Here is a 9,852-nt window from a genome sequence, read left to right as displayed (position 1 = left end):
TACTCATCAAGTTCATTCTTAAAATAGAAAGGAAAACAAATGACCGAGACACCCAAAAATGGAAAAGGACAACAAATGACCCGCACGGAGGGAATAAAATATTTTTTGAGGTTCATACATGAATACATCCAAATAGCTAAAAGTACTAATTAATATAGGGTTTAATGCTTGCCATGAATATGATACGGAGTAATAATGCCATGAATGATGAATATATGAAATGGGCTTAATGCTTGCGTTTTTGGTTGATGAAATGGGCCAGCAAATCTCGCCATCTAAAAAGACCACCAAAAAAATAAAATGCTAGAAGTTGGATTTGAACCTGAATGGCAGGGGAAAGAAGTTGGGGCTCAAACCACTACACCAACTAAATACTACTGTGCATCCACTGCACCCCCGTGGATACGCCTATGCTATATCATCGTAAAAGTATCGGAGTATTTGTTTTGAAGAAAATAAATGCAACTATGAAAATATGATCTCTCTTTTTTGGTCAAACGTACAATAATATGATCCAATAAGAGGATGGGGCGCCTTGCTAAAACAGCCCACTTACAATATATAGGCCCAAATTAGCCCAATGCTGAATATCGGCTAGGGGTGATGGCCTGATGGGTGATCTAACCCAACATGATCCTAACCGAATAGAGTATCACGCTAAATAAAATGGATACTCCATAATTTTTTTACGGTTCTAACAAATAAAGCTTTGTTACTAATATCTTAGGCAGAATCTCTTATAAACATATCATAAACTTTTTATTTTCTTGATATGTGACAATTTTCCTCACAATATTTTGGTGTTAGAGTACCATTTAGCGTTTGTGTGTTCATATATTACATTACTACGTAAGACATTGTACATGTACTCAATGAATAGGTTAAGGATCGAGTCAATTTGTATTAGGTTAGTCTAAGTGGGTGATATAGTCGGAATAAATCGGGTGAGTTAGATTATTTCAAAGTTTGGGCTTATTCAGCTTATTGAGTCATTTCACTTATATGTTATCTCATTATTTATGCTGGATTTGGTTGTTTTGGTACGAGTTACTCAAGGTTGATCATTTTCTGGCCCATGGATAAAGAACAATTTTATTAGTAAATCTGCCTAAAAAAGAGTGACTCGACAAATGATTTTTTATCATTTATTTAAAATTAGAATATATTAAGAGTAATGTTAAATGAATTATTTCGAGCAATTTTAAATTAGTTACTTCACGTCATTTGAAGTTTTTAATAATAACCACATTTCAAATAAGCTTCATTCGGGAGGTTTCAGGGTGGTCTTTTCGAGTCAATTATGGGGGTTCGGGTCAAGATTTGGCTGTTTGAATCAATTCGTGCTTCTGCTTCAAACTCAGATTTAATTCTGCAAATTAGGTCAATTTCAGGTTAACCTTTCAAGTTGAATTGGTAACGAGGGAGAGCTATGAACATAATATTGTAAAGTCGATCATAATAATAATATCCGGAACTATTTGTTGAAAAAAAAATTGTAAAATAAAAAATATTGCATGCTCCATAGACATAGTCACATTAGCCATATTTGACTCGAGTCGAGTCGAATTTGCTCGGGTTCGGGTCGGGTTAGTCTCGTCAGCTAAAATATGGAATGCTCCATAGACATAGTCACATTAGTCCATACTTAGAAATTTTGTCTCTAATTAATCAAAAGTTGAGCTAGGAGCCAGAAACTCCAGCCTCCATAACTCCTGTCTGCAATTATCATTTCCCATATTATCTTCTTCTTTAGATTAGAGTAATTAATGTTCATTATTAGTGTGTGACTTGTCACTGTTTCATCAACTTATACTCTTTCTTTAGCTTGGATCCACCCCTCTTTGATTCTTCTTCTAGCTGTACTACTCAAACTTGTATTCTTTCCTTCTTTTTCAGGTAAAACTCTCCACCTTTTGCTTAATTTCTTGCTCTTATTATAATGTCTGATTGTAGTTGGGTTTAATTAATTTTAAGTTTAATGCTTGTTTTTAGTTGTGTATTCTTAAAATTTGGGGTTTTTGTTATGTGGGTTTTGTTTAATCGCTAAAAATTAGGTGTGTTTTGTTAATGTTTTGTCAATTCATGTTGTTTCTGTTAATTTTGAGTTGGGTATTTCAGGGTTTTTGTGTTTCGATTTTTAGGGTTCCTGCTAAATGGGTTGTGAGGTACATTTCCTTAGCTTTTGGTGGAATATTATTGTTGGTTATTTCTTGCTTGGGTCTTTGATTAGATCTTTCAGTCATCTTGGGTCATTCGGAAACCGCCTCTTTGTGTTGTTTGTAAATTGGTGACATTCTGGAACGATGAACTTAAGCTAAAAGATGAACTTGTGAAAGAAAGGAAAGAGAGAAGCTATTATTGATCATAACTGATTTCAGTAACCTGTTACAAGTTTGTTACACATGGGTAAGGCTGCATACTTCCGACCCCCTTACCCCACAATTTGCATGAGCCATTGATGCATTTTGATAATGTTGTTGCTTGGGGTGCGCTTGCAAAACACATCTATACTAAATTTGCAAGTTCGCTGATAGTTTAAGTTGCTGAGCTTTTAGTTAATGAAATCTTTTTTGAAATTTCAGTGGCTTATTGTTTGTTGAGTTTATTAAGGCTTCTATGCCTCTAGAACTGCCTATAAACCCTGAGCAGCGATGACGAAATAGGTATAGGTTGGTGGTGTTGCTTAACTTGGATTAGTCATCATTACAAGTAGTTCAAAGTGTGACTTCCTAGTGGTTGCTTTACGTTGTAATTTATCATTTACCTTATGAAAACGAGGTTCGAGGGGATTATAACTTTTGTATCATCATTCATCCATAAATAAGTCGCGAAGGCCAATGAGGCTACGGAAAGGGATCTAAGCTTTTTTTGTCATACCGATTACATTGCTGCACTTTAACATGAAATAATCTAAAAATTGGTTTCTCTGGAGCTAGTGACTGAAATATCATAGCATCTGTGAATATTGTAGATACTGTCATTCAGTGGTATGTGACAGTTTTCTTGGAACAGGTTACTCTATCTGTGAGACAAGTTACATGATGAAAATGTAGAATTCATTTTAGTCAAAAGTTGTTCCTCATTGCGAGTAGTAGTATAGAGCCTTCTTGTTTTTCGAGCAAAGAATATAGCCCGATTTGGTACCTCTTTAGTAAATTTAAGATGTCTGAAAATGATATTCCTTTGTACATTGAGTTTACAGTAAGGTTGGAATCTGTCATTTTCTCCTTTTAACAGCAAAGGAAAATATATTGGAAATGTGTTGTGTCAGTGTGATAATGGTCGTGTTTGAGGACACTTTGTCTAATTTAAAAGATACTGATCAACTAACCTCAACAGCAAGTCAACAACTCATTCTTTTTGAGGGGTGGATATCGTCTTTTTGACAGCTAGTGTCATTCCCTTACTTGTTTTGGTGGACCATCTCAACGTCTTTGACGACTTGTCTTTGCTGGCTTAATTATCTTGATATTTATCTGAGACGCGATCTCTTATTTTGATTTTAGTTTCTGATATGTAATGAAGGATTGAAGGGAAAAAAAATTCATTGACCAACCTGATAGCTAGTACGTTAATTTATTTTATCTAGTCTTAATTGCTTTGTACAGCCCGTTTTATTTGGCGAGTATTTTTACCAAATTAACTTGATGACTTGTGCACAACAACAGTTTCCATTGCTAAAACTTAACTTAAAACCTCATTACCTAGAGTCTAAACTATTAACCAGCAACTCGCAAGTATAATCAGATTGATATTTAAAAACATTGCCCGCTCTCTCCTTCAACCATGAGAAGCTCCTTCCTGCCAAAAAAAATAAATAAAAAATCATCTCCTCCTCCCACCACATTAAACCTAAGCGTCCATCTCCTCTAACCCCAGCAGTGACCTCGGCTAGCCTTTACCAACCCATCAAACCATACTAGAGAGGAGATTGGCAGAGGAAAAGAGGCTGTGCTCATGGTACAAGAGAGAAAGAGGTGACTGACGGGTCTCTTCCTTTGCAACCTCTCTTTGACCTCCTCCTTTATGACTTTTTCTTTCTTGAGCTTCTCCTTCGTGATCTTCTTCTTCCCCTAACCATGACTTATGCATGGAAACTAAATAATGGCCAGTTTGAGCAGGAGCTATGTGTTTGCTGCGGGATTAGCTAATGGGAACTATGAAGGGGGTGGGTGGTGAGGGCAGGGGTCGACTAAGGGAAGGGTTTGGATTGCTTTTTAATTAAAATAGGTAGTTTTAATCATTGTCCCACTTGCCCCTTTTGTGGCATATGCTATTCTTTCCTACAAAAGGGGAAGATCATGTAATTACGGATGGAGTTCATACTTCATACTAATACAATAAGAGGTTTTAAGAATTAGTTGTCGTGTAAGACTAGGAAATAGATGCGATGGTTGACCATTTGGTATGGGTTCAGATTGGTCCCATTTGGCTATTTCATATTTCGATTTTGATTCGGTTCAAATACAGTTCATTTCTGTTTGTCACAGGCTCACTTTATTTTTGCTTCTTCGAGTCTGGTATGGGTTCGTACTCTTGTCAATGTTGGATATGGGGAGCAAGTTAGACCATTATTGGGGCACATGCGAATGCATTGAGTAAACGTTCATGTTATTTTTTGTTACGGATGTTTTTTTAGAGTATCTCTATGTATTATTGTACCATCATGAAACAATCACTTAACTCCTACTCTCAGAGAGTGTTAATGAGAAAATGAGTCTTATTTACTCGCCTCAATTCGGTTCATGTTGAAATCAATTCAGAACCATTTGGGTTTGAGTTTTTTCTTTCAGCTATGCGAATTTGTTTTAACTTTTAATTACAATTCAATTCTGTAGCCTTTAGATTTTGGGTGCAATTGAAGTTGCTTATTTTGAGTCCTCCCTGTGATATCGATTCAGATTATTTAACTTGGTCTGTCCGGTTAGGTTTTTTTGCCAGCCTTCATACGATTAAAGAACAGCAGATGCTTGGTCTTTTCTGGCTGAGAGATGTTTTAATTTCAGTGTGGTAATCTTCATGCATGTTTGTTTGACAGGAACTCTGCTATCGCACTTCATCATTCAGTAAATAACGATGCACAAACAGTCTCCTAGTAGGGGCCACAAGTCAAAAGGCATTAAAGTGAAGCATGTACTGCAAATCTGTGTGTTGCTGGCAGTTTGCTTTTGGTTGATTTACCAAGTCAAGCATTCACAAGAGAAAAGGAGAGAATTTGATGCGAAAGATGAAAAGGTAGTAGATAAGGCACAAATGGACGGTGAGATTCTAAGATTTGGTAGGAAAGACCTTCCTAGAGTTAGAGAGATAGTTGCAGGTGGTGATAAGCATGGAGAGGATGATGATGAAAAAGAAGATGAAGAAGAAGAATCAGCAAAACCAGAAGAGGAACAAAACAAGCACGAAGAAGATGAGCCAGAGCGAGAAGATGGTAGCATTCATGAGAGAGAAGAGGAAAGAGGAGGTGGAGATGATGAGACAGACGAAATTGAACTAGAAAAAAAAGAGATGGAATATGAACATGGAGTGGAAAAAGTCGAGGAAAAAGAGAGGGACGACGATGAAGAGGATGTGGACGAAAGCCATGCTGAAAATGAAGAAAAGGAGTTACCCGGAAAAGAAGAGCATTTTGAAGTTGAAGAGAATGAGGATGCTGGAAAGGAAGATCCCAATGAAAAAGATCTGGAATCCAATGACCGGGATCATGATGGAGACAATGCAGATACTCACGGGGCGAGAGAGGAGCAATACAAGGCAGATGATGCTTCCAGTGAAGTTGCTCAGCATGTTCATAATAATATTCCCAGAACTGAGAATGTAACTTCGGGTCAAGCAAATGATATGTTCGGCAAAAGTGACTCTGTACAGGAGAATGAAACCAAAAGTTCTGAGAATCCTGATAATTTGATAAAAACGAAAGTTGAACCAAGAGAAGAAGTGAGTAGCAATGTGACATCTCTTGTTGGGAAAAATCCTGGTTTGTCTGATGGAGTCATAACAGCCTCTAACGCGAATGCATCCCAAAATGTTATTGTTGAAGGCGCACCTGGCGATAAAGATTTAACCTTGTTGCGCAATGTATCAGGAGACAGCAATAAACCCGGGATGGTGAAAGATGAAAATCAAGCCTCAGATGCCCTAAATAAAACCGAGAATGCCAATACCAATGGTGGGGAATCAATAAGCTCCAGCAACGCAACAATGACTTCTCAGATAGGAAATGATACTGATGCCACCAAACCTGAAAAAGTTAACTCTGCGGGTAATGAGAATCGTGGCGTGAACTTAGAGGAAAATGAAGCGGGTGGGACTGATGAAAGCTCCAGTTCTCATATTAATGATGAGAATGCAGGAGATATTCAGCATGACCCAATTGACGAGTCTGATAACGTTACTGAAGAAGAAAGAGAGTCCAGAGTGGATTTGGAGACCTTACCAGACATACAAAATGAGGGTCAGAATGATGAAGAAACTATGGCTGAATGACACTTTCATGTTGTAAGTAATCTCTTATCAAACCCATGGGAACGGTAATATTAGTTTAGCGTGCTTTTTTTTGATATTTCGTTTATTCAAATGTGTGATGCCGTGGTTTTGTCTGTATGAAAAGGTGTTTTATGTAAAAAAGAATGGTCGCAGCTATGAAGGTAATTTGGGTGCATTTGAACTTGTTCATTGTATATCTTCGGCATTAAAATTACCCTACAACTCAAATGAGCATTCCCTACACATTGTCTTGACTCACTTGGTAGCTGTCTGTAAGCAATCAGGTCCTAAATTGCATCACCACGTTCTAGTCGTCATCCATAGTGTTATATCCCGGAAAAAGCTATATTCTGATCACAGTGGTCTTGACTTGTTTGTGCTATAACTTTGAAGCCCCTGTTCGGTTTTCTTTCACGTAAATGTTTCTTCAAATAATACAATGTGAGGCAAGTCTATCTAGTCAAAGATTTAACTACCCATTCTGACTCTCATATGAGATAATACTCATGATGATATATCATGAGAGCGTCTCGTATGAGAATTTATTACGTCTGTTATTTGCTAAGAGTTAATTTTGCACGAGACTTAGAATTCGTCGGTTTTGCCATTCTATGCCATAAGAATCCTTTGCCTAATGCTGATTACTGGTTGTTACTGTTAATTTAGTGCATATATTCATCACTGTATAAGAAACCATTACATTGTTGATTCATCAACCATTTTTCTAGTGATCTGGATCATTAGTGATTAGTGAACCTTGGTTTTGTGGTGAATGTTGCTTCTTTGTTGTGGAGACGGTGCTATTTTGCGCCACAATGAGATTCATGGTGGTTGTGTTGCTAGTTGTAAGTTGTAACTACTATGGTATTCTTCGACGAAAACTAGAAGAATAGTCTTGCCATTTAGCTGTGTATTTTGTTTCTTCTCTGATGTATTTAATGGCAACACTCTTTTGGTTAATAATTAAGCTTATGCATCCCTTGTTATTTGGAAGAAATTTGAGCGACCGAAATTGTTTTATGGTGGTTCTTCTCATGAACTTATACAAAATTTCGGAAACTATACCATTAGTCACCACTCACCAGTGGTAGTCCAACTGATGGTGGTATAATCTACCAACTGTCTTCGTGACTGGAATCTTCACCAACTCCATTAACTTGGAGAGTGAGATTCATAGAGTCCGTCGTTAGGGATGTCAATGGATCGGGTTCGGGTCGGGTGAAGCCTCATCCGTCATCCATCCGTCTTTTTAAAATCTCATCCAACCCGTCCGTCATCCGTTAAACATATCATCCGTCATCCATCCATCCATCATCCATGGATGAAACGGGTGGATCGGGTGATAAACGGGTGTTGTGCATTTATAATTTCAAGTTTAAAAAAATGATGATTTTTTTTTCTCTACAAAAATAAAGTTAGATAATTAATTTAGTTTAACTTTCTAGTGGGTAGGCTTACAAAATATTTATATTGAGAGTAGAAAAATATGAAAATTTAAATATTTTATATCTTAATAATGTGTTATATGTAAAAAAAATTAAATAAAAAATAATAAAATCGGGTGATGGATGGATGGCGGGTGGATGGCGGGTGGAATTTCTTCATCCAACCCATCCGTCATCCACATCCGTTTCATCCGTCATCCATCCACCATCCATTTAAATCGGGTTTTCATCCATCTTTTAGGATCGGGTGGATCGGGTTTTGATGGATGCGGGTGAAATTGACATCCCTATCCGTCGTTGCATCAATATGTGTTATCCTTGTGAAACAACATCAGACAAAGTGTTGGTGATTTAAGTGTCATCGTGCCATTTAAGTATAATTGGATATCGTGGTAGAATCATACGGAAACTCGTAACGTTACAATATGAATCGGGAGTGTGGAGTACACGTTCATATATAAACAATTATTGAGTTAACGGGATGTACGGAAGAAGCGGAAAAAAGAAATAAATGGTTATAGAATTGGTCAATGCACCAATTAATGAACAAATGGTTGAATTCAATGAATGTTTATTAAATTCAATGAATGTTTATTTAATTCAATGAATCTTTCGAAAATGTCAAACAGTGGCAATTCGAAATATGAGCATTTATTTAATTCAATGAATGTTTTCCGCACCAAAAGTTGTCGGTCTTGAATAGGTACGTGCCTGTTCATAGATACTCCGTATCATGTATATTGCCCCTTATAAATATAAGGAGTTTGTGAAAGAAAAACATATACAACAAAAATTTCAGATTTCTACTCTCTACAAATCAAACAAAAACATTAAAGTTCTTCTTTGTTTTTAGCCTAAAAATCAAAGGGACTTTGTAGTTTTATCCTACGATTGATTTCGCGGTCTCCCTAAGGCAAGTAAGGGGCGAAATACTTTCTAAGGAGAGCAGTCACTTGCGACTCTACAATTATCCAAGCACTAATTTCTTTCATACACAAAACTATTATTTCATACATTTTTATCCGACCGTCTCAATCTAACATTCTTAGAAAGTATTTGTGAAAATAGTGTGTGTATGCCATGGATGATATGAAGGGAAAAAGCAAGTTTGAAATACTAGAGAAATTTGAAGGAATTGATTTTCGTAGATGGCGTAAAAGATGCACTTCAAACTTTCCCATCTAAAAGTAGCATATGTAATTACTACTCCGTGTCCTCCGGAACCTAAGATGATCGAAGCTATCGATGCACTCCGTAGGAAGGCAAAATGGGAAAATGACGATTATATATGTCGAGGACATATATTGAATGGGATGTCAAACGCTCTTTTTGATATGTATTAACATGTTGAATCTTCTACTCTACTTTGGGATCAATTGGAAAAAAGGTATATGGATGAAGATGCCACAAGTAGCAAGTTTTTGGTAAGTCGTTTTATGAATTATAAGATGACTGATTCCCGTTCCGTGTCGGAACAATTTAATGAATTAATTCATATAATTAATCGATTTTCTCAATATGATATGCCTATGAATGAGAATATGTCAGTATCTAGTATTATTGAGAAATTGCCACCGACATGGAAAAATTTTACATGAATTGAAACACAAAAAGGAAGTCATGACTTTGGGTGAACTTGGACGAAGTCTCCAAGTCGAGGAAGGCCTTAGGGTCAAGAAAATGAAAAATCTGCTAGGAAGGTAGATGCTAAGGGTTCCTCCATTAATTTGGTGGAACAAGGGGAAAGTTCTAAATGGAAGGACAAGGACAAAGGCAAAGGCAAGAAACGACCTTATAATGATACTAATAATGAACCGAACAAGAAACCAAAAAGTGCTTGTTGGATATGCGGTAAAACCGGACACTTTAAGGCGGATTGCCGAGTAAGGAAGAAGAAAATGAAAACTTCGGGAAAAGCACC

The 9,852-nt window shown here is 36.8% G+C and overlaps 1 protein-coding gene across 1 annotated transcript; it reads left to right on the top strand.

The window, feature by feature from the left end:
• The first annotated feature begins 1,614 nt into the window (after positions 1-1,614).
• LOC141648168 (uncharacterized) lies at positions 1,615-6,667 on the top strand. Its single transcript, XM_074456658.1, has 2 exons — positions 1,615-1,896; positions 5,039-6,667. The coding sequence occupies exon 2, from the start codon at positions 5,077-5,079 to the stop codon at positions 6,484-6,486; it is 1,410 nt and encodes a 469-aa protein (XP_074312759.1). The 5' UTR covers positions 1,615-1,896; positions 5,039-5,076; the 3' UTR covers positions 6,487-6,667.
• Positions 6,668-9,852: the final 3,185 nt, after the last annotated feature.

This window comes from Silene latifolia, chromosome 3, assembly GCF_048544455.1.
Source record: "Silene latifolia isolate original U9 population chromosome 3, ASM4854445v1, whole genome shotgun sequence".
Taxonomy (NCBI): domain Eukaryota; kingdom Viridiplantae; phylum Streptophyta; class Magnoliopsida; order Caryophyllales; family Caryophyllaceae; genus Silene; species Silene latifolia.
This window is presented reverse-complemented; position numbering and strand designations above follow the sequence as displayed.

Bases quoted from the DNA above. Each gene is read 5' to 3' on its own strand.
- LOC141648168 (XM_074456658.1), top strand. From the start codon at position 5,077: ATGCACAAACAGTCTCCTAGTAGGGGCCACAAGTCAAAAGGCATTAAA.